Source organism: Oncorhynchus mykiss, chromosome 1 (genome assembly GCF_057628025.1).
Source record: "Oncorhynchus mykiss isolate SJ-2025 chromosome 1, ASM5762802v1, whole genome shotgun sequence".
In the NCBI taxonomy this organism is placed as follows: Eukaryota; Metazoa; Chordata; class Actinopteri; order Salmoniformes; family Salmonidae; genus Oncorhynchus; species Oncorhynchus mykiss.
This window is the reverse complement of record NC_143022.1, coordinates 11,260,229-11,284,593: the sequence shown is the minus strand read 5'-3', so window position 1 is coordinate 11,284,593 and position 24,365 is coordinate 11,260,229. Positions and strand designations below refer to the sequence as shown.

Below are 24,365 nucleotides of genomic sequence, written 5' to 3'. Positions count from 1 at the left end.
TTTTCGATATCTTAAAGTACAGCATATCAACTGCAAAGAACCAGTGCAATGCCATGACACAAAGAATCATATAAAAGGTCAACAGCAGTGTTATTCATGAAAGTGTACTATACCTTTGTATTGACCTGCTCTCCAGTACTGCTGATGGTATCCCTTTCCAAATCAAACACGCCTTCTACAATGTCACTGGTGGCCACGCTGGTAGCGGACTCAAAATAACATTTAGCAGTGGCTTTGGTGATCATTTGAAGAATGACCATGCAAGTAGAAGTCTTTGGATCGTTCTGGACTGAAACATCAAAGTTTATGTTTTCATACTCATCTGACCACTGTCTCAGGAAGCACTTCACTGTCTCTTCAGCAAATATCTGGAGAAGCTGAGAGGAGAGCTCCTTGGATATGGCACATTGTTCCTTTCCCCATTTCAGCCTTGAAAGAATGGAGTCTGAAGCACTTTTGGCTGCTTCCAATGTTAAGACCTGTGGAGTGCTGTGGCTGTCCTGAATGGCTATCACTTTATCCACCAATTCATGGCTGAAAATGTGGATGGTCCAAGTGGAAATGATTTTTCTCAATTTCCTAACAGCAGATCGGAGGTCGTCAAGATGAGAAGCACCCTGTCCATTTTCCTGTGTGTTCTCAACACTTTCCACCATAATGTCCACTACCACCCCAGCAGCTTGCCTGACTTTGTCCACAAAGGTTACAGGAAGTAAGTCCTCTGTGTGAAAGAAGTCCTCAATGATTGTGTTTCTAACAATGGGAAAGTCAATCTGAGCAGGAAACTCAGTGGGGATGGGAGTCCCGGGTAAAGCAAAGTGCCATTTCGACTGCCTTAATTTTGAAGTAGGTGTTAGAGAGATAGAAGAGCGTGAAGAAGAGGTATTTCTTGTATTTTGGCTGTCAGCACTCCTACAACGGATCGTGTCAATATCCTCCAGCATGGATCCTGAGAGCTCAGTGGTTTTAGGTAGTAATTTGTGCGGAATGTCCACACAGGCATCGTTTCCACCAGGTGTAACACTGCTCTGGTTGACCTCAAGATGGCCGAGACTTGCTCTTTGTGATGCAGGACTGCTTTGATACGTAAAGATTTGGATTGAACCAAGTGTTGTGTCTGATCTTTGAAGATCTTTTCTGAGAAACTCCGTAATCTTACTTTGCAGACTGTAGTAGATGTTACGAGCAACAGACCAGATCCTTTTCTCAGAAACCTGTCCAGTGGTGAGCAGGGAGGTTCCAGATACCATGTCAGATGATTGGGTGGTCTGGGTGAGCTCCTGCTGGTCTTTCACCATGGTTTGTATAATATCAGTAGATGTGGTGGATGTAGATACAGACTGAAGGTACTGTTCTGTTGTACCTTCCTCCACAATGTTAAATGATCTAGAGAGGACCTCACTCACTCCTTTCTCAGCTTTAGTTTGGAACTCATGACTAGAGAGTTTTTGGAGGCTCTTTGTAGAAAGACTGTGGGAAGATGCAATGCCTTTGGAGGCAGCCGTGCTGCAATCTAGACTTACTGGAGAGGTTCGCTCAGGAGAACCTTGGAGACGTTCAAACATGTCTTCACATGGTGTTGGGGACCTTGACAAGGAGATGTCCTTCAGCTGAGACAGAACATCACCTACCAACATGTTGACCTCAAGGGACATATCAGATATTTTCTTTCCTACTGTGGAGAAGCAAGGTGCATTTGATGCCTGATCCTCGCATGAGGTCAAGATTGTTGAAATGACCTCTTTGGTACTATTGGTCAGTAGAGCCTCGTCTGTTTCAGTCCAGAGAAGTTTTGAACTCTCGCTGACACCCCTGTGTAGAGCCACTTCAAGGTTCAAACTGTGCAAGTGAGGCACACTCTTACTAGCTTGCCTCAAGTCCTGGCTTGCCAAACAAATGTGCTCCTTAGTCCCAAGATGTCCAGAGTCCTCTGTGGGTATATGACTAGACGTTCTGCTCAGCATGTCTGACCTCCGCTGATGAATGATGAAGTCCTTTAATGTCTTCTGAATATTGTTATATAAACTAGTGGTAGCAGACCAGATCCTGCTCTGTAGCTTTTGTGCATTTTCCTGGAGGTCAGGTTCTCTCTCCTCTACTTTTGCAGGTTGCGCCAAGCTCTGCAGGTCTTCCACAAATGTTTCAATGATGCCAAAGGCAGCAGAATCCGCACAAATATCCTTTGACCATGTGTACTGGTTTTGAATGGAACAAGACCTGGATGCTACAGAATAAGCAGGCTGTGCACTAGTTAAGCTACTGGTGGACTTTTTAACTAGGAACTCACTCACTGCTTGAGTGGCATTTCTCTTAAATTCCTCACTTGAGAGTTTTCTAATACAATCTAACAGACTGGTCAAAGAAGCTGTGGCCTTACTTCTGCTGTCCTCAATTTGACAGGGGAACTCACATACTATTGGTGATGAGGCCCTGGAATGGGCAATATCCCCAAGCTGAGCCAGAACACCCTCTACAAATGTCTCTCTCTCAATAGAGAAGCCTGATCCTTTTTCTCCAACAGTGTACAGGGCGTCCTCCTTTGACATTGCAGTCTTGTACAAGACCAGAAGCTCTGAGATGACTTCTTTGGTGCAAGTTGTCAGAAGGAGCTTGCTTTCTTCTGACTCAGTTTTTGCCCAAAGAAGTTTTGAGCACTCACTTAGGCCTCTTTGTAAAGTAACTTCACCAGTGGACTCTGGCAACTGAGGCTCACTCTTACTGGGCCTATATTTCATGTTTAAGCAAGGAAGTGGAACTGTCTCCTTAAACTCAGCATTTGTGATGTTGTCATCAGATGTGACAATGCTCTTTAGGGCAAATCGCTGAAGCTTTTCGAAATAATCTTTCAAGTTGTTTTGGATGCTGTGGTAAATGTGAACAGCAGCAGACCAGGCACTCTTCTGTTGGGGACTCTCTTCAGATTCAGCCAAGGACTTCATATCTGACACGAAAGTCTTAACAACTACTGACGCTGCTGAGCCCACTGGGTGAATTGACTCTGTCTTTACAATGCCAGACAATGTTTGACCTGATACAGCACCTGTTAACTCAGACTGAATGACTGAACTAGGAAAGCTCAAACTGACTTTTTTGTCAAGAACTCCACTCACTGCTTGTATTGCTGATGTTTGAAACTCCCGGCTAGAGAGTTTTTGGATGCTCTTAGATGTGAGCGTGCAGGAGGAACCAGATTCACTAATATTGTAGCTGCTCTCGTATTTGCTTATCAGGGCATCAAGATCCTCAATGAAGCCAACATGCGATGCCAAAAACGTGATCTTGTCCTTCAGATCTTCCAGCAAATTCTGTTTGTTCTCGTCAACAAAAGCCACCATTGTGTCAGAGATCATGGTCATGACTTGCCCTGTTAGACTCTTGCTCTCTTGGTCAACTTTTTCAAGTTTAGCAGCCAGCTCTCTCACCATGCTCTCAGTCACCTTGGTCTGTGAGTCTCCCCTTACCGGTGTCACTACAGAGGTTTGGCTAGCGGAGGCACTCTTAACGACCACTGATAAGGCCGACTTGACATCTTTAGCCAACTCTGCCATTACAGCAGGGGTTAGCATCATAGAGCCTGCACTTCCAGATGGAGAATTGGACATGCATGCAAGTTTGGAGAGAGAACCTTGCAGGCTGTCCTGTACACAGGTGACAAGGGTGTCCTCTGAGACACCTAAGAGGACTTGTAGCGTCTCAGAGTTGGTTGTTTTCTTCTGCACATCAGACAGAGAGGTTAGAGTCCTTGGGAAAAAAACCGCAGAAATCATCAAAGTCAAACAAATAATATGTAAGGCTGTGATGCACATTCAGTGTGTCAAATACATCTGCACCATTGAAAACAATGAGGAAAACGCTGCTGTTTCTCTGAGAAAAAACCTTAGTGTGATGTCAGCCTAACTGCTTAATTTCTAAAGCCCAATAAAGTGTATTTTGTATAAGTCATTTGTATTGAAACTGGCCTGTAGATATCTATCTATCCTGGCAATATCTATCCTCTACAAAAATCCAAATTGCTATAAACTTCAAATACTATAACTTCTAATAACTTCAAGGACAATCATAAATACAAGGCAGTTTGAAGAAATGTTAAAGGGAAATTTCTAAATGTTTCAACTTCATATTCATCATCTCCAGCACCACCCCAACATCAGCATATGTGAAAAACGGGCATTTCTATGTTTTGTAGTAAAAAAGAAAGAGGAAGATAAGTGTTTTCTATGACATCATCAACCAATTAGTAGGCAATGCCTACTCATAATTGGTTAAAATCACACGATGCACACTGATGATGTCATTAGAATCTAGAGCTGAGCATTTAACCAACATTTTTGTTATTTTTCGGTTTTTAAACAACTAATTGACCGACGTCGGCTCAATTATTTGATTTCCATATAGTTAATTTTTTTCTTCTTCTGTGAGCTCGATGCTCAGTTTCTGTAGAGATAAATCAGATCAAGCACGAACTATGCAATGTAGTAGGGAGTTGTAGTTTCCAACAGGCCAATATTCTACATAGTTTAGCACAGAAAATACGGCAATTAATTCCCATAATCCATTGCACGCCCACTTGCTTGTCCACTCTGTGTGGAGCAGATACGGAAACCTCATTAACTGAGACGGAGAGACGAGAGAATGCATGAGAGAGATAAAAAGCAGTTGCGTTGCGAGGATTTTCTACCTGGAAATACATGATCTAAGTGATTGACAGTTGGTGTTCAGCGGTCATAAAAGTAGGTCTTATTTACTTAGAAGAACTACTAAAATAGTGATTTTGTCAGACAGAATAAGCAGCAGCTCTATAGAGATGAGTTGATGACTTGGAATGAAATAATAAAGTCATCAAATAAATATTTTATATGAGAAAGTAAATGATGGTTGATAAGTCATAAACACTAATGGACAGTCACTACCATCATGGGACTTTTATTCATTGTTTTATTATGTGTTGTTACAGCATTCAACACACATAATCCATAGTGCATTCAATGTCTAAAAAAAGTATTGAAATCCAAAACCGTGATTATTTTTTAAATATTTGAATGGAAACCAAACCAACCTCAAAAAGCACTAATTTCTCAGCACTATTGGAAACAGTTACGTCCCTCTATATTTTTTTTACTACAAAGCATGGAAATGTGTAATTTTCACATATGGTGATGCTGGAGATGAATATGAAGTTGTTAAATTTCCCTTTAAGAACATACCTCATGGCCCCCTTGGGCAGGTAGCTTCCACTGCCCAGACTGCCCTTAGTCAGGTAAATCTCCTTGAATTTAAGTTGTGATTCCTGTTCTTCTTCCTCTTCCTGCTCCATACAGTTGGAGGAAGGGTAGGGAGTCGGGATGCGAAAGCTATTGTAAGACTTTCGACTGCCTGGCCTCTTAGGTACACCAGCCTCAGTAAATCTCACGCGGGACTTGGTGTTAACCTTATCGTCTAACAGACTGGTGAGTGACGCTGTGAGAGATCTCTGTGACAATGGAGAGGAGGCAGCATCTTGGATGCCCAGTAGTTCGTAAAGACCTGGGATGATGATCTGCATCAGCTTGTCCGATAAAAACTGGACAATCCTCAGACACAAGCCGGCAAGCTGATGTTTTGTCAGCTGTATTCCAGAAACAGAAGAAGTGTTTTAAAATGTTGCATAGTGCGTCTTTCAAAAGCTTATGAACAAGGTTAAACATTAGGCAGAGTTTTCATGGTAATCTGATTAAATTGTCAGTAACATGATCTTACCGGGTCAAACATACCCTCACGAATCCCCCTCCATTGCCTGAAAACAATATTGTTATAAATGTTGTCATATCAGGATGCGTGGCAGAATTGTTTTTATTTAATTATTTGCCTGATCGTGAAGTTATACTTGCTTTGTGTCAGTTGTTTTGGCAAAATTGCAATGTGACAACTTTTCTAGCAATGACATTTTTTTTCCGATTGATCAGTTTCTAATTTGATCCTATTTCCTTGAAGGTGTGATAGTACCAAAGAAAACAGAACATACTTCTCAGTTAGGTTTTGAAGGAAGTCCATAAGTGTCAGATGTTCCACATTGTTGAGCTTCCCCTCTTCTGTGTTTTCCATCACTGAGGTTGCTCTGCTCCTGGTAGAATTGCTCTGCTCCTGGTAGAAATGTAATTATATTGCAAATAATCAAACTTAATAAACAACAAATATCATACTGAAATAATTATTAACTGTTAAAGAGTGGAGGAGCATTGGCAACGTTGGGCCAATTAAACAACTGCAACACAACAGAGATGGTTGTGGTACGTCAACATTGCCAATGATAGCATCACTATAACATTTTATTGGATTAATGTTGTAATATGAAATGACAAGGTCAACTTACCATCTCATTGACAGCTTCAGAGGTCAGGTGGTCATCCATCACACAGACAGGCAGGTCTAGAGACTGGGACAAGGCTCTATGGTCATAACCAGGAGAGAATGGAAACATCAGAGCAGTCCCAATGGCAGAATCTAACCACTGTCTTCATGTCAAAGACTCACTCACTCATTTGCTTTGTCAAACCTACCCCTTAGAATGACTTCGATATTAACACGGAATATATTTTGTTATTAAGAGATCTCTCAATAATTAATCACAATAGCATATTGGTAGTAGTCAGTGACATATTAAAGCTAAGCAGGGCTGGGTGTAGTTAAAACCCTGGATGGGGTTCGATCCCGGGCTGAGGTGCTGCCTATAGTTTTTTTCTGAAAGTGTATATAATGTTGAAAATCTGACATGGTTTCAAAGGTACAAATTCAACCTATTTTATACAAGGTTTGGCTATGCTGAATTTAGTTTACAATGACATCGTCCTGTGGTTGAAATTTCACCCTCAAAACAACAGTTAGGCCTATACCCCATTATATCCACTACACCCCCCCCCCCCACACACACACACACACACTTTATATTTTACCAATAAATATGGAGCCACCAGCCCTAAAGCATGAACATGTTTTTTTGCTAGAAAATGTGGATTAAGAGAAGAAAAATGATCATTTTCGCTAGTTTCAACTAAATAGAAGGGCAACAAGACATTGACAAACTTTGACATATCTGCTTTCACCGGGATTTAAAAACCAAGGCTTTCCGAAAATGTTTACCTCAGCCAGTTTAGAACCCAGGTGTATCTACAAAACACATGTACTCCTCCATAAGGTTCATGGGTTCCCTATTGTTTTATCCCAGTACAAGAGGGGCAACTGGATTCAGGATTAAACACAAGCAGTCTTTAAGGTATATCTTATTACAGTTTAGGCCTACCTTATTATTTTCTTCCATCTGGCAAAATCATTTTAAGGAATGAAATCTGTTTTGTTGCTAGTATTATTAGTAACTGTAGGAAAATACAGCTGTAGAGTACAAGAATCAGCTACTTTCTGAAGGGCAGCCAAGCTCATAAGCAATTTGGAACCTACAGACAATTATGACAAAATTGGAACGCATGATTGCGTCACAAACGCCTTGTTATTTTAGGGCGTGGCTCCGCATTCGTGACCGGTTGTGTTAATGTCATTAAGCAACAACAACAAAAAAAACATAAATAGCTACTACAATTTCTAAACATGATTTTGTCATCAGTTCAGTACCATTTGTTTGATTTTGTGGACCCACGACTAGACTTTATCCATGTTAGCTAGTTGCTAGCGATGCTAGTCAGCATAGGCTGCTACGTGATAAACAGTTCGCGTTAGCGAATTAGCTACCTAGCTAGCCAGCCTAACAAGCTGTCAAATCCAGTGGGAACCGATGCAACCCTGCTGCCAAATAAGGGCTAGCTCGATGACCCGTGGTAACAGTGAGGTCCCCATGAGTTTCAAGGCTTTAATAAGTGCTATCGTGCAGAAAACGCGAATAAAATACTGGTTGATGAGCTAGCTAAGTTAGCAAGACGGGTATGACCGTTAACAGCGTGCATGCACAAATGCATGACGACACATTGTATCTCAGTGAAGCAGGCATGCAGAACGAGATCGCCCCACCAAGCCAGATGGTAGAGGGGTGCAACAACGCCGGGACACAGAGGCATAGCTCATACAATTATATTTTGTTCCAGTCAATGACAATACATGTTGAAAAATAAATACCTGCGTCAAATATATGGCATCGCATGCTAGTGAAAAGATAGCTTGCATGATTTTTTTTTTTTAAATCCAGTGACCACTAGATGTCCTCGTATATCCACATTTAGATCAAATATACTTTATTTTTCATCAGTACTGTGAATGACAAGCCCACTGAATCTAGTTTAATAATCTTTATACTCAGCAGGTAGAGGCCTAGGTACTTCAAATCAGTGCTTAATTTGAGCAGGATCATGCCAGAACAGGATCCGGCACCGTTCCATTCTGGACTGTTTTGTTCCGGAACATACTTGGCCGAATCCGGTACCTCTCGTGCCATGAAAAATAATTTTCACTTTTTGCTATGTAACAATTATAATAAAAGCGATCAAAGTTCGAGTTGCCTCTTCGTCAATTATCCTGCCCCCTCATCTCTCCAGAGTTGCACTTCATCATTTGTTTCCTTATAGAATCATAGCTGCATGAAGGGTTCTGGAGGAATTTTCTAAAGTTACGGAATTACTGCTGTCTGTTCAGAAATAAATTAAATCATTCAGAATAGCCTAATACGTCATGAGAAGCCCTATAATTTAGCTACAGAGGACCAATAGCTTCTTTTTTTAAATAGCCTAGCTGCGGATTGTAGCCCAATAACAAAGAATAGCCTACAGTCGGGAACGCGAGGCAAATCTGTCAGTGAAAAAACAGCACGCAGACAAAACAGGCCTTTTGCAATATTTCAAATACAATCGAGGGAAAACACAGGTTGAAAAGCAATGACTCTTGCTGAAAAGATAAGACTATGCTGTAGACTACCAAAATATTTGATCAAAACCCAAACATTGTTTTACAAAACAGAGAGAGAGAGATAGGCTTTTGACACGAGCGCATCGACAATCTCCAGCGAGTGAGCTGCGCATCATTGGGTGAGTCAGTGAAACTGGAAAGCATTTTTAGGACTAATTTCCTCCTCATATTGTAGCCTACTATATGTTTCTCCACAAACCTAGGCCTATAGGCTATTGATGGATTCAAGACAAGGTCGTTTTTATTGATCTCAGATACTAAGTTTGTCAGTGTCAAAGTAGCCTGCCATTTCGCTCATTTGTGCGGATTAAAAAAAAGATAATGCCAAAGTCTCCAGTCATGTAAAAGGATGTAGAATTGCACGAAATGCGGTTTTAAAAAGGCCAACACTTTCCCAGACCCTAGGCTACTAAAAATGTTCCCCATGTGTGCACCTTCTATAAGTGGCTCTACCCAAATGTGATGATATCAAATCAAATGTATTTATATAGCTGATATCTCAAAGTGCTGTACAGAAACCCATTCTAAAACCCCAAACAGCAAGCAATGCGTTCAATGCTCTATTACAAAAGGTGATCTTTTTTCTCATGAGTTCTGGTACCACAGAACCCCCCCTCTAGCACCCACTCTTTGTTCTAGCACCTCCCAATTTACAAATTAAGCTCTGCTTCAAATTTTTATTTTACAAGGCAAGTCAGTTAAGAACAAATTCTTATTTTCAATAAAGGCCTAGGAACAGTGGGTTAACTGCCCTATAGCAATAAGGCACCTCGGGCTTCCCGAGTAGCGCAGTGGTCTAAGGCACTGCGTAGTACTAGCTGTGCCACTAGAGATCCTGGTTCAAGTCCAGGCTCTGTCGCAGCCGGCCGTGACTGGGAGACCCATGGGGCGGCGTACAATTGGCCCAGCATCATCCGGTTTAGTGGAGGGTTTGGCCCGGCAGGGGCCTTATTTCTTAATTGTACACAATTATTGTGTGGCTTTTTGGCTCCTTGTGTTTCCAATCTTCTTCCTCTCGCAGGATTACTTCCACGTGCAACTGTCAGACGACAAGCAGGTGAGGCACTTCCTGGAGCTGAGCTATGCTGGTGCCATCCTTCGGGACAGCTGGGTCCTGACAGACGTTGGCATCACCCCTAGCAGTGCCATCTGCTGCCTGCTGAAGGTACCAGCCGAACACCTAGCTGTTTCTACCCGTGCTTGAAAATGCATATCAAAGTGAGCTGGCTATTGCTTGAAACAGCTTCATACTACTATCATTAACATAAAGTGTTTCAGATATAGTGTGGTGATATATAGTATGGGGATATACAGTGCCTTGCGAAAGTTCAAGTGGGCCGAATACTTTCGCAAGGCACTGTATATAGCATGGTGATATACAGTGTGGTGATATATAGTATGGTTAAATATTATGGTTATATAGTATGATTATATATATATTATGGTGATATAGAGTGTGGTAATATATAGTATGGTTATATAGTATGATTATATAGTATGGTTATATAGTAGGATTAGGTGATTTAGTTAATTCAAACAGGAGCCATTAATACAGGTAACGAGTGGAGGACAGAGGAGCCTCTTAAAGAAGAAGTTACAGGTCTGTGAGAGCCAGAAATCTTGCTTGTTTGTAGGTGACCAAATATTTATTTTCCACCATAATTTCCACAATAATTTGCAAATAAATTCATAAAAAATCCTACAATGTGATTTTTCTGGATTTTTTTTCTCATTTTGTCTGTCATAGTTGAAGTGTACCTATGATGAAAATTACAGGCCTCTCTCATCTTTTTAAGTAGGAGAACTTGCACAATTGGTGGCTGACTAAATACTTTTTTGCCCCACTGTATAGTGTGGTGGTATATAGTATGGTGATATATAGTATGTTGAGGTCACCCTGCTTGAGACTTAAAGTAAAATTGCCCTTGCTCAACCAAGACCATGGTTATGGTAGAGTGATTGGTTAGTAAGGACACTGCTTTATACCGAGACCATGGTTATGGTAGAGTGATTGGGTAGTAAGAACACTGCTTCGTGAGTGTGAAGTGTTGTAGTACAGAGGTCCCTGGGTACATGTCCAGAGCCAGACAGGGACAGAACTCACTCTGTTCCACAAAGTTCTGTGGAAGATTTGCTAACAAAGGAGAGTGGTTATGTATCTAAGTACAAATGTAACCATCAGAATAATGTTTATTTGTGTTCCTTACTCCTTACTTACACATCCCATCATTGACATAGTCAAAGCCAGACCTTCTGTCTGTCTCTCCTTCTTGCTGGTTGACTAGAGTGGAAATCTATAGTATTGTATGGTTGACCTGGGATAGAGCTGAAATGTGGCCCGATGTAGTGTTGCCTTTGTACCAAACACCCTTACAGTCATAAACCTTTTCCCCATGTAATCGCCTCGACCTCAGTCTGGTGTTCGCTAACAGTATCTGAAGAGTCTGTATACCCAGTGGTGTATAGTACAGTAGAGTACAGCAGAGTACAGCAGACAGAGTAAAGCAGACAGAGTACAGTAGAGTACAGTAGAGCACAGCAGGCCGTATAGTAGGAGAAGAAGAGGCCCTTTGGGTTCATTGAAATACATATTCATAATATTTCTGTTAACAATTTAATCTGCACCCAGATTAGTCTTCAATTTAATTTTCACCCAGATTAGTGTTCAATTTAATCTGCACCCAGATTAGTGTTCAATTTAATCTGCACCCAGATTAGTCTTCAATTTAATTTTCACCCAGATTAGTGTTCAATTTAATCTGCACCCAGATTAGTGTTCAATGTGATAGAACAAAACTCAGTACAGCACATGAATTAGAAAATGTTGTTACAAATTTGTGCCACGAGATGGTGGTAGATTATAAATTTAAATAGCACGGACATTTGATTTGTCTCTGGATAGAAATTGCCCTTGGGCACAGATCAGTTTACTCTCACCAAATCCTAACCTTTACCATTAGCAGTAAAAACACAAACCAGACCTAAGATCAGTGCAAAGGAGCCACTTCATCTTACCCCTGTAATTATATGACTCCTAACTTATGGAACACATTCTTGGTTCATGGCAACCAGGAGGACAACCTGCATGTGTCTCTGTCTCCCAGGGGCTACTCTACGGTTGGACACCTGGGATGGGTGGGCGGAGTTCCTCAGAGGCTGCTTCCTGGGACACAGACTGACCGTCCAACGACACCTGTCTAGGGAGAGACCTGTGATGAGGTCAGAATACACATCTACACACTGAACTGTATGATAGACTTACTATCAACAGTGATGGTACTGAACCTTTATATAGCTTACAATGATAGTACTGACCCTGTATATAGCTTACAATGATGGTACTGAACCTTTATATATCTGCATCTGTCCTCGTGCTCCTAGACCTTAGTGCTGCTTTTGATACCATCGATCACCACATTCTTTTGGAGAGATTGGAAACCCAAATTGGTCTACACGGACAAGTTCTGGCCTGGTTTAGATCTTATCTGTCGGAAAGATATCAGTTTGTCTCTGTGAATGGTTTGTCCTCTGACAAATCAACTGTAAATTTTGGTGTTCCTCAAGGTTCCGTTTTAGGACCACTGTTGTTTTCACTATATATTTTACCTCTTGGGGATGTTATTCGAAAACATAATGTTAACTTTCACTGCTATGCGGATGACACACAGCTGTACATTTCAATGAAACATGGTGAAGCCCCAAAATTGCCCTTGCTAGAAGAATGTGTTTCAGACATAAGGAAGTGGATGGCTGCAAACTTTCTACTTTTAAACTTGGACAAAACAGAGATGCTTGTTCTAGGTCCCAAGAAACAAAGAGATCTTCTGTTGAATCTGACAATTAATCTTAATGGTTGTACAGTCGTCTCAAATAAAACTGTGAAGGTCACTTCTAGGTTAGACTACTGCAATGCTCTACTTTCCGGCTACCCGGATAAAGCACTAAATAAACTTCAGTTAGTGCTAAATACGGCTGCTAGAATCCTGACTAGAACCAAAAAATGTGATCATATTACTCCAGTGCTAGCCTCTCTACACTGGCTTCCTGTCAAAGCAAGGGCTGATTTCAAGGTTTTACTGCTAACCTACAAAGCATTACATGGGCTTGCTCCTACCTATCTCTCTGATTTGGTCCTGTCGTACATACCTACACGTACGCTACGGTCACAAGACGCAGGCCTCCTAATTGTCCCTAGAATTTCTAAGCAAACAGCTGGAGGCAGGGCTTTCTCCTATAGAGCTCCATTTTTATGGAACGGTCTGCCTACCCATGTCAGAGTTGCAAACTCGGTCTCAACCTTTAAGTCTTTACTGAAGAATCATCTCTTCAGTGGGTCATATGATTGAGTGTAGTCTGGCCCAGGAGTGGGAGGGTGAACGGAAAGGCTCTGGAGCAACGAACCGCCCTTGCTGTCTCTGCCTGGTCGGTTCCCCTCTTTCCACTGGGATTCTCTGCCTCTAACCCTATTTCAGGGGCTGAGTCACTGGCTTACTGGGGCTCTCTCATGCCGTCCCTGGAGGGGGTGCGTCACCTGAGTGGGTTGATTCACTGATGTGGTCATCCTGTCTGGGTTGGCGCCGTGTCATGGCGGAGGTCTTTGTGGGCTATACTCAGCCTTGTCTCAGGATGGTAAGTTGGTGGTTGAAGTTATCCCTCTAGTGGTGTGGGGGCTGTGCTTTGGCAAAGTGGGTGGGGTTATATCCTTCCTGTTTGGCCCTGTCCGGGGGTGTCCTCGGATGGGGCCACAGTGTCTCCTGACCCCTCCTGTCTCAGCCTCCAGTATTTATGCTGCAGTAGTTTATGTGTCGGGGGGCTAGGGTCAGTTTGTTATATCTGGAGTACTTCTCCTGTCCTATTCGGTGTCCTGTGTGAATCTAAGTGTGCGTTCTCTAATTCTCTCCTTCTCTCTCTCGGAGGACCTGAGCCCTAGGACCATGCCCCAGGACTACCTGACATGATGACTCCTTGCTGTTCCCAGTCCACCTGGCCGTGCTGCTGCTCCAGTTTCAACTGTTCTGCCTTATTATTATTCAACCATGCTGGTCATTTATGAACATTTGAACATCTTGGCCATGTTCTGTTATAATCTCCACCCGGCACAGCCAGAAGAGGACTGGCCATCCCACATATGCTCTCTCTAATTCTCTCTTTCTTTCTCTCTCTCGGAGGACCTGAGCCCTAGGACCATGCCCCAGGAATACCTGACATGATGACTCCTTGCTGTCCCCAGTCCACCTGACTGTGCTGCTGCTCCAGTTTCAACTATTCTGCCTTATTATTATTCGACCATGCTGGTCATTTATGAACATTTGAACATCTTGACCATGTTCTGTTATAATCTCCACCCGGCACAGCCAGAAGAGGACTGGCCACCCCACATAGCCTGGTTCCTCTCTAGGTTTCTTCCTAGGTTTTGGCCTTTCTAGGGAGTTTTTCCTAGCCACCGTGCTTCTACACCTGCATTGCTTGCTGTTTGGGGTTTTAGGCTGGATTTCTGTACAGCACTTTGAGATATCAGCTGATGTACGAAGGGCTATATAAATACATTTGATTTGATATAGCTTACAATGATAGTATTGACCCTGTATATAGCTTACAATTATGGGACTGACCCTGTATATAGCTTACAATAATGGTACTGACCCTGTATATAGCTTACAATAATGGTACTGACCCTGTATATAGCTTACAATGATAGTATTGACCCTGTATATAGCTTACAATAATGGTACTGACCCTGTATATAGCTTACAATTATAGTACTGACCCTGTACAGTGCCTTGCAAAAGTATTCGCCCCCCTTGAACTTTGCGAACGTTTGCCACATTTCAGGCTTCAAACATAAAGATATAAAACTGTATTTTTTTGTGAAGAATCAACAACAAGTGGGACACAATCATGAAGTGGAATGACATTTATTGGATATTTCAAACTTTTTTAACAAATCAAAAACTGAAAAATTGGGCGTGCAAAATTATTCAGCCCCTTCACTTTCAGTGCAGCAAACTCTCTCCAAAAGTTCAGTGAGGATCTCTGAATGATCCAATGTTGACCTAAATGACTAATGATGATAAATACAATCCACCTGTGTGTAATCAAGTCTCCGTATAAATGCACCTGCACTGTGATAGTCTCAGAGGTCCGTTAAAAGCGCAGAGAGCATCATGAAGAACAAGGAACACACCAGGCAGGTCCGAGATACTGTTGTGAAGAAGTTTAAAGCCGGATTTGGATACAAAAAGATTTCCCAAGCTTTAAACATCCCAAGGAGCACTGTGCAAGCGATAATATTGAAATGGAAAGAGTATCAGACCACTGCAAATCTACCAAGACCTGGCCGTCCCTCTAAACTTTCAGCTCATACAAGGAGAAGACTGATCAGAGATGCAGCCAAGAGGCCCATGATCACTCTGGATGAACTGCAGAGATCTACAGCTGAGGTGGGAGACTCTGTCCATAGGACAACAATCAGTCGTATATTGCACAAATCTGGCCTTTATGGAAGAGTGGCAAGAAGAAAGCCATTTCTTAAAGATATCCATAAAAAGTGTTGTTTAAAGTTTGCCACAAGCCACCTGGGAGACACACCAAACATGTGGAAGAAGGTGCTCTGGTCAGATGAAACCAAAATTTAACTTTTTGGCAACAATGCAAAACGTTATGTTTGGCGTAAAAGCAACACAGCTGAACACACCATCCCCACTGTCAAACATGGTGGTGGCAGCATCATGGTTTGGGCCTGCTTTTCTTCAGCAGGGACAGGGAAGATGGTTAAAATTGATGGGAAGATGGATGGAGCCAAATACAGGACCATTCTGGAAGAAAACCTGACGGAGTCTGCAAAAGACCTGAGACTGGGACGGAGATTTGTCTTCCAACAAGACAATGATACAAAACATAAAGCAAAATCTACAATGGAATGGTTCAAAAATAAACATATCCAGGTGTTAGAATGGCCAAGTCAAAGTCCAGACCTGAATCCAATCGAGAATCTGTGGAAAGAACTGAAAACTGCTGTTCACAAATGCTCTCCATCCAACCTCACTGAGCTCGAGCTGTTTTGCAAGGAGGAATGGGAAAAAATGTCAGTCTCTCGATGTGCAAAACTGATAGAGACATACCCCAAGCGACTTACAGCTGTAATCGCAGCAAAAGGTGGCGCTACAAAGTATTAACTTAAGGGGGCTGAATAATTTTGCACGCTTAATTTTTCAGTTTTTTATTTTGTTAAAAAAGTTTGAAATATCCAATAAATGTCGTTCCACTTCATGATTGTGTCCCACTTGTTGTTGATTCTTCACAAAAAAATACAGTTTTATATCTTTATGTTTGAAGCCTGAAATGTGGCAAAAGGTCGCAAAGTTCAAGGGGGCCGAATACTTTCGCAAGGCACTGTACATACTGTATTACCTCAACTACCTCGCACCCATGCACATTGACTCGGTACTGGTACTCCTTGTATATAGCCTTGTTATTGTTATTGTGTTACTATTTAGAAAATATTTTCTTACTTTTTAACTCTGCATTGTTGGGAATGGGCTCGTAATAAAGCATCTCACAGTTGTTTTCGGCGTATGTGACCAATACGATTAGATTCTCATCTGAACAAATGAATGCTCTCGTTGTTATAATGAGGAATTTATTTAAATAATTTGGTTTTCCTTGAAGATTTGAATGTGCTGAGAAAGCCTTTCGTGATGGATCTAGACAATCTGGTGAAAAGGGAGGGTTTGCGACTCTTCTCTTCAAGTGGGAAGGACGATGCGATATCATAAATTCCCTCTGGAGAAAAGGAGCCATGAGATGTTGTCATCGTCTCTGCAACGAAAGACCATCCAGCATGCCATCAATTTACATTTTTACTCATTTATCAGACACTCTTATCCAGAGAGACTTACAAGGAGCAATTAGGATGAAGTGCCTTGCTCAAGAGCACATTGACAGATTTTGCCTCGTGAACTCAGGGATTCTGAACCAGCAACCTATCGGTTACTGGCCCAACCTCTTAACCCACTAGGCTACCACCCAGCCCACAGTACAGTATGTCATAGGTAACAACTCAGAGGAGTACAATGTCTTTCCAAATGAATTAGTGGAATGGTAAAGGGATAATGTCTCAGTCTTGACTGAGCTGCAGCCTAAACAGCAGCAGGGCTTACCTGTAAAGTACACAGTAGGGGAAATGTTCTGAGGCTGGTACTCCAGAGACTCTTGAGGACAGAGGTTCTTACTAACATTCTTGGAACCCTGGTTGGTGGGAAAAGGCACATTAAAACAAACTGAAATGTTTTCGATATCTTACAGTACAGCATATCAACTGCAAAGAACCAGTGCAATGCCATGACACAAAGAATCATATAAAAGGTCAACAGCAGTGTTATTCATGAAAGATGTATGTGTACTATACCTTTGTATTGAAGGTGAGGACCTGCTCTCCAGTACTGCTGATGGTACCCCTTTCCAAATCAAACACGCCTTCTACAATGTCACTGGTGGCCACGCTGGTAGCGGACTCAAAATAACATTTAGCAGTGGCTTTGGTGATCATTTGAAGAATGACCATGCAAGTAGAAGTCTTTGGATCGTTCTGGACTGAAACATCAAAGTTTATGTTTTCATACTCATCTGACCACTGTCTCAGGAAGCACTTCACTGTCTCTTCAGCAAATATCTGGAGAAGCTGAGAGGAGAGCTCCTTGGATATGGCACATTGTTCCTTTCCCCATTTCAGCCTTGAAAGAATGGAGTCTGAAGCACTTTTGGCTGCTTCCAATGTTAAGACCTGTGGAGTGCTGTGGCTGTCCTGAATGGCTATCACTTTATCCACCAATTCATGGCTGAAAATGTGGATGGTCCAAGTGGAAATTATTTTTCTCAATTTCCTAACAGCAGATCGGAGGTCGTCAAGATGAGAAGCACCCTGTCCATTTTCCTGTGTGTTCTCAACACTTTCCACCATAATGTCCACTACCACCCCAGCAGCTTGCCTGACTTTGTCCACAAAGGTTACAGGAAGTAAGTCCTCTGTGTGAAAGAAGTCCTCAATGATTGTGTTTCTAACAATGGGAAAGTCAATCTGAGCAGGAAACTCAGTGGGGATGGGAGTCCCGGGTAAAGCAAAGTGCCATTTCGACTGCCTTAATTTTGAAGTAGGTGTTAGAGAGATGGAGGAGCGTGAAGAAGAGGTATTTCTTGTATTTTGGCTGTCAGCACTCCTACAACGGATCGTGTCAATATCCTCCAGCATGGATCCTGAGAGCTTAGTGGTTTTAGGTAGTAATTTGTGCGGAATGTCCACACAGGCATCGTTTCCACCAGGTGTAACACTGCTCTGGTTGACCTCAAGATGGCCGAGACTTGCTCTTTGTGATGCAGGACTGCTTTGATATGTAAAGATTTGGATTGAACCAAGTGTTGTGTCTGATCTTTGAAGATCTTTTCGGAGAAACTCCGTAATCTTACTTTGCAGACTGTAGTAGATGTTACGAGCAACAGACCAGATCCTTTTCTCAGAAACCTGTCCAGTGGTGAGCAGGGAGGTTCCAGATACCATGTCAGATGATTGGGTGGTCTGGGTGAGCTCCTGCTGGTCTTTCACCATGGTTTGTATAATATCAGTAGATGTGGTGGATGTAGATACAGACTGGAGGTACTTATCTGTTGTACCTTCCTCCACAATGTTAAATGATCTAGAGAGGACCTCACTCACTCCTTTCTCAGCTTTAGTTTGGAACTCATGACTAGAGAGTTTTTGGAGGCTCTTTGTAGAAAGACTGTGGGAAGATGCAATGCCTTTGGAGGCAGCCGTGCTGCAATCTAGACTTACTGGAGAGGTTCGCTCAGGAGAACCTTGGAGACGTTCAAACATGTCTTCACATGGTGTTGGGGACCTTGACAAGGAGATGTCCTTCAGCTGAGACAGAACACCACCTACCAACATGTTGACCTCAAGGGACATATCAGATATTTTCTTTCCTACTGTGGAGAAGCAAGGTGCATTTGATGCCTGATCCTCGCATGAGGTCAAGATTGTTGAAATGACCTCTTTGGTACTATTGGTCAGTAGAGCCTCGTCTGTTTCAGTCCAGAGAAGTTTTGAACTCTCGCTGACACCCCTGTGTAGAGCCACTTCAAGGTTCAAACTGTGCAAGTAAGGCACACTCTTACTAGCTTGCCTCAAGTCCTGGCTTGCCAAACAAATGTGCTCCTTAGTCCCAAGATGTCCAGAGTCCTCTGTGGGTATATGACTAGACGTTCTGCTCAGCATGTCTGACCTCCGCTGATGAATGATGAAGTCCTTTAATGTCTTCTGAATATTGTTATATAAACTAGTGGTAGCAGACCAGATCCTGCTCTGTAGCTTTTGTGCATTTTCCTGGAGGTCAGGTTCTCTCTCCTCTACTTCTGCAGGTTGCGCCAAGCTCTGCAGGTCTTCCACAAATGTTTCAATGATGCCAAAGGCAGCAGAATCCGCACAAATATCCTTTGACCATGTGTACTGGTTTTGAATGGAACAAGACCTGGATGCTACAGAATAAGCAGGCTGTGCACTAGTTAAGCTACTGGTGGACTTTTTAACTAGGAACTCACTCACTGCTTGAGTGGCATTTCTCTTAAATTCCTCACTTGAGAGTTTTCTAATACAATCTAACAGACTGGTCAAAGAAGCTGTGGCCTTACTTCTGCTGTCCTCAATTTGACAGGGGAACTCACATACTATTGGTGATGAGGCCCTGGAATGGGCAATATCCCCAAGCTGAGCCAGAACACCCTCTACAAATTTCTCTCTCTCAATAGAGAAGCCTGATCCTTTTTCTCCAACAGTGTACAGGGCGTCCTCCTTTGACATCTCAGTGTTGTACAAGACCAGAAGCTCTGAGATGACTTCTTGGGTGCAAGTTGTCAGAAGGAGCATGCTTTCTTCTGACTCAGTTTTTGCCCAAAGAAGTTTTGAGCTCTCACTTAGGCCTCTTTGTAAAGTAACTGCACCAGTGGACTCTGGCAACTGAGGCTCACTCTTACTGGGCCTATATTTCATGTTTAAGCAAGGAAGTGGAACTGTCTCCTTAAACTCAGCATTTGTGATGTTGTCATCAGATGTGACAATGCTCTTTAAGGCACATCGCTGAAGCTTGCTGAAATAATCTTTCAAGTTGTTTTGGATGCTGTGGTAAATGTGAACAGCAGCAGACCAGGCACTCTTCTGTTGGGGACTCTCTTCAGATTCAGCCAAGGACTTCATATCTGACACGAAAGTCTTAACAACTACTGACGCTGCTGAGCCCACTGGGTGAATTGACTCTGTCTTTACAATGCCAGACAATGTTTGACCTGATACAGCACCTGTTAACTCAGACTGAATGACTGAACTAGGAAAGCTCAAACTACTGACTTTTTTGTCAAGAACTCCACTCACTGCTTGTATTGCTGATGTTTGAAACTCCCGGCTAGAGAGTTTTTGGATGCTCTTAGATGTGAGCGTGCAGGAGGAACCAGATTCACTAATATTGTAGCTGCTCTCGTATTTCCTTATCAGGGCATCAAGATCCTCAATAAAGCCAACATGCGATGCCAAAAACGTGATCTTGTCCTTCAGATCTTCCAGCAAATTCTGTTCGTTCTCGTCAACAAAAGCCACCATTGTGTCAGAGATGGTGGTCATGACTTGCCCTGTTAGACTCTTGCTCTCTTGGTCAACTTTTTCAAGTTTAACAGCCAGCTCTCTCACCATGCTCTCAGTCACCTTGGTCTGTGAGTCTCCCCTTACCGGTGTCACTAGAGAGGTGTGACTTGCGGAGGCACTCTTAACGACCACTGATAAGGCCGACTTGACATCTTTAGCCAACTCTGCCATTACAGCAGGGGTTAGCATCATAGAGCCTGCACTTCCAGATGGAGAATTGGACATGCATGCAAGTTTGGAGAGAGAACCTTGCAGGCTGTCCTGCACACAGGTGACAAGGGTGTCCTCTGAGACACCCAAGAGGACTTGTAGCGTCTCAGAGTTGGTTGTTTTCTTCTGCACATCAGACAGAGAGGTTAGAGTCCTTGGGGAAAAAAACGCAGAAATCATCAAAGTCAAACAAATAATATGTAAGGCTGTGATGCACATTCAGTGTGTCAAATACATCTGCACCATTGAAAACAATGAGGAAAACGCTGCTGTTTCTCTGAGAAAAAACCTTAGTGTGATGTCAGCCTAACTGCTTAATTTCTAAAGCCCAATAAAATGTATTTTGTATAAGTCATTTGTATTGAAACTGGCCTGTAGATATCCATCTATCCTGGCAATATCTATCCTCTACAAAAATCCAAATTGCTATAAACTTCAAATACTGTAACTTCTAATAACTTCAAGGACAATCATAAATACAAGGCAGTTTGAAGAAATGTTAAAGGGCCGACGTCGGCTCAATTATTTGAATTCCATATAGTTAATTTTTTTCTTCTTCTGTGAGCTCGATGCTCAGTTTCTGTAGAGATAAATCAGATCAAGCACGAACTATGCAATGTAGTAGGGAGTTGTAGTTTCCAACAGGCCAATATTCTACATAGTTTAGCACAGAAAATATGGCAATTAATTCCCACAATCCATTGCACGCCCACTTGCTTGTCCACTCTGTGTGGAGCAGATACGGAAACCTCATTGACTGAGACGGAGAGACGAGAGAATGCATGAGAGAGATAAAAAGCAGTTGCGTTGCGAGGATTCTCTACCTGGAAATACATGATCTAAGTGATTGACAGTTGGTGTTCAGCGGTCATAAAAGTAGGTCTTATTTACTTAGAAGAACTACTAAAATAGTGATTTTGTCAGACAGGATAAGCAGCAGCTCTATAGAGATGAGTTGATGACTTGGAATGAAATAATAAAGTCATCAAATAAATATTTTATATGAGAAAGTAAATGATGGTTGATAAGTCATTAACAGTAATGGACAGTCACTACCATCATGGGACTTTTATTCATTGTTTTATTATGTGTTTGAGTTTATTTTATTTATTTATTTTTTATTTTTACAGGGACAGTGCACATTAATCAACGTTTCAGTAAAAGTGCCGGTTTTAGCCAGCCGGCTAATTTTCAACCGCAGTCCCTGGGCAGGTTATTAAAAACAATTACAATATAGACAATAGCAGCATAGAACAAGCAAGACATAGCAACATAGGACAAGCAAGACGTAGCATACAGACAGAGCAACATAGGACAAGCAAGACGTAGCATACAGACATAGCAACATAGGACAAGCAAGACGTAGCATACAGACAGAGCAACATAGGACAAGCAAGACGTAGCATACAGACAGAGCAACATAGGACAAGCAAGACGTAGCATACAGACATAGCAACATAGGACAAGCAAGACGTAGCATACAGACAGAGCAACATAGGACAAGCAAGACGTAGCATACAGACATAGCAACATAGGACAAGCAAGACGTAGCATACAGACATAGCAACATAGGACAAGCAAGACGTAGCATACAGACATAGCAACATAGGACAAGCAAGACGTAGCATACAGACATAGCAACATAGGACAAGCAAGACGTAGCATACAGACATAGCAACATAGGACAAGCAAGACGTAGCATACAGACATAGCAACATAGGACAAGCAAGACGTAGCATACAGACAGAGCAACATAGGACAAGCAAGACGTAGCATACAGACATAGCAACATAGGACAAGCAAGACGTAGCATACAGACAGAGCAACATAGGACAAGCAAGACGTAGCATACAGACAGAGCAACATAGGACAAGCAAGACGTAGCATACAGACATAGCAACATAGGACAAGCAAGACGTAGCATACAGACAGAGCAACATAGGACAAGCAAGACGTAGCATACAGACATAGCAACATAGGACAAGCAAGACGTAGCATACAGACAGAGCAACATAGGACAAGCAAGACGTAGCATACAGACATAGCAACATAGGACAAGCAAGACGTAGCATACAGACAGAGCAACATAAAACAAAAAGCGTCAAGACAAAATTCATTAAAGCAACAAAGTTTCCACACCTCACAAGCTACAGACAACAGACAACATGGAAAGCGGCAACACACAGCTAGGGACCATGTTCACAAATCTGATTGACCTTTAGCCATGTCTTCAAGCATTTTGTGAAAGTGTGATATGTGGTGCAGTTATGTGTGTCTGATGGCAGTGTATTCCAGACATGGGAAGCTCTCACAGAGAATGCAGATTTACTAAAGGTGCTTTTCCTTAGGGGAACTATACAGTCACCTCTCATGGCAGACCTTGTGGATCTGCTGCCATATGTCTGGGTTTTCTGTTTAACAAAAATATTGAGTGGAGGGGGAGCCAGGCCATTAAGGATCTTGAATACAAGACATGCGTCGGTGTATTGCACAAGATTTTCCCAACTCAAGAGCTCATGCTTTCTAAGGATGTGACAATGATGATGGCTATTGGGCTTCCTATCAAGCACTTTGAGAGCCTGTTTGTAGACAGACTGAATAGGTTTTAATGTTGTACAGCAAGCTTGGGCCCAACTAGTCAAGCAGTATGTTAAGTGGGGGAGTATCATAGATTTGAAGTACAGTTTTGCTACCTCTGTAGTCAAACAATTTCGTATAAATCGAAAATTAGCTAGGTTGAATTTGGTTATTTGAATTACCTTTTTTACATGCTTTTTAAAAGAGAGGTTGGAATCAAGTATGATGCCAAGGTACTTAAAATCGGATACCACCTGGAGCTTCTCCCCTGACACATAGACATCTGGCTCAGTAGCATCTGTTGTTACAGCATTCAACACACATAATCCATAGTGCATTCAATGTCTAAAAAAAGTATTGAAATCCAAAACCGTGATTATTTTTAAATATTTGAATGGAAACCAAACCAACCTCAAAAAGCACTAATTTCTCAGCACTATTGGAAACAGTTACGTCCCTCTATATTTTTTTTACTACAAAGCATGGAAATGTGTAATTTTCACATATGGTGATGCTGGAGATGAATATGAAGTTGTTAAATTTCCCTTTAAGAACATACCTCATGGCCCCCTTAGGCAGGTAGCTTCCACTGCCCAGACTGCCCTTAGTCAGGTAAATCTCCTTGAACTTAAGTTGTGATTCCTGCTCTTCTTCCTCTTCCTGCTCCATACAGTTGGAGGAAGGGTAGGGAGTCGGGATGCGAAAGCTATTGTAAGACTTTCGACTGCCTGGCCTCTTAGGTACACCAGCCTCAGTAAATCTCACGCGGGACATGGTGTTAGTCTTGTCGTCTAACAGACTGGTGAGTGACGCTGTGAGAGATCTCTGTGACAATGGAGAGGAGGCAGCATCTTGGATGCCCAGTAGTTCGTAAAGACCTGGGATGATGATCTGCATCAGCTTGTCCGATAAAAACTGGACAATCCTCAGACACAAGCCGGCAAGCTGTTGTTTTGTCAGCTGTATTCCAGAAACAGAAGAAGTGTTTTAAAATGTTGCATAGTGCGTCTTT

The 24,365-nt window shown here is 42.2% G+C and overlaps 2 protein-coding genes across 5 annotated transcripts in view; one reads left to right on the top strand and one right to left on the bottom strand.

Annotated features, from left to right (window-relative positions):
- LOC110532571 (actin-like protein 6A) overlaps window positions 1-24,365 on the top strand; it is a 758,238-nt gene that overhangs the window by 95,783 nt on the left and 638,090 nt on the right. The gene's annotated exons all lie outside the window — the stretch shown is intronic.
- The window catches only part of LOC110506706 (uncharacterized), a 78,353-nt gene that overhangs the window by 41,991 nt on the left and 11,997 nt on the right, over window positions 1-24,365 (bottom strand). Inside the window, exons 4-7 of the mRNA XM_090182308.1 lie at window positions 23,913-24,313; window positions 17,297-20,930; window positions 12,010-12,076; window positions 135-3,793 (exon numbers count right to left, since the gene is read on the bottom strand). Coding sequence (XP_090038434.1) covers window positions 135-3,793; window positions 12,010-12,076; window positions 17,297-20,930; window positions 23,913-24,313 — 7,761 coding nt within the window. The remainder of the gene's footprint in view (window positions 1-134; window positions 3,794-12,009; window positions 12,077-17,296; window positions 20,931-23,912; window positions 24,314-24,365) is intronic.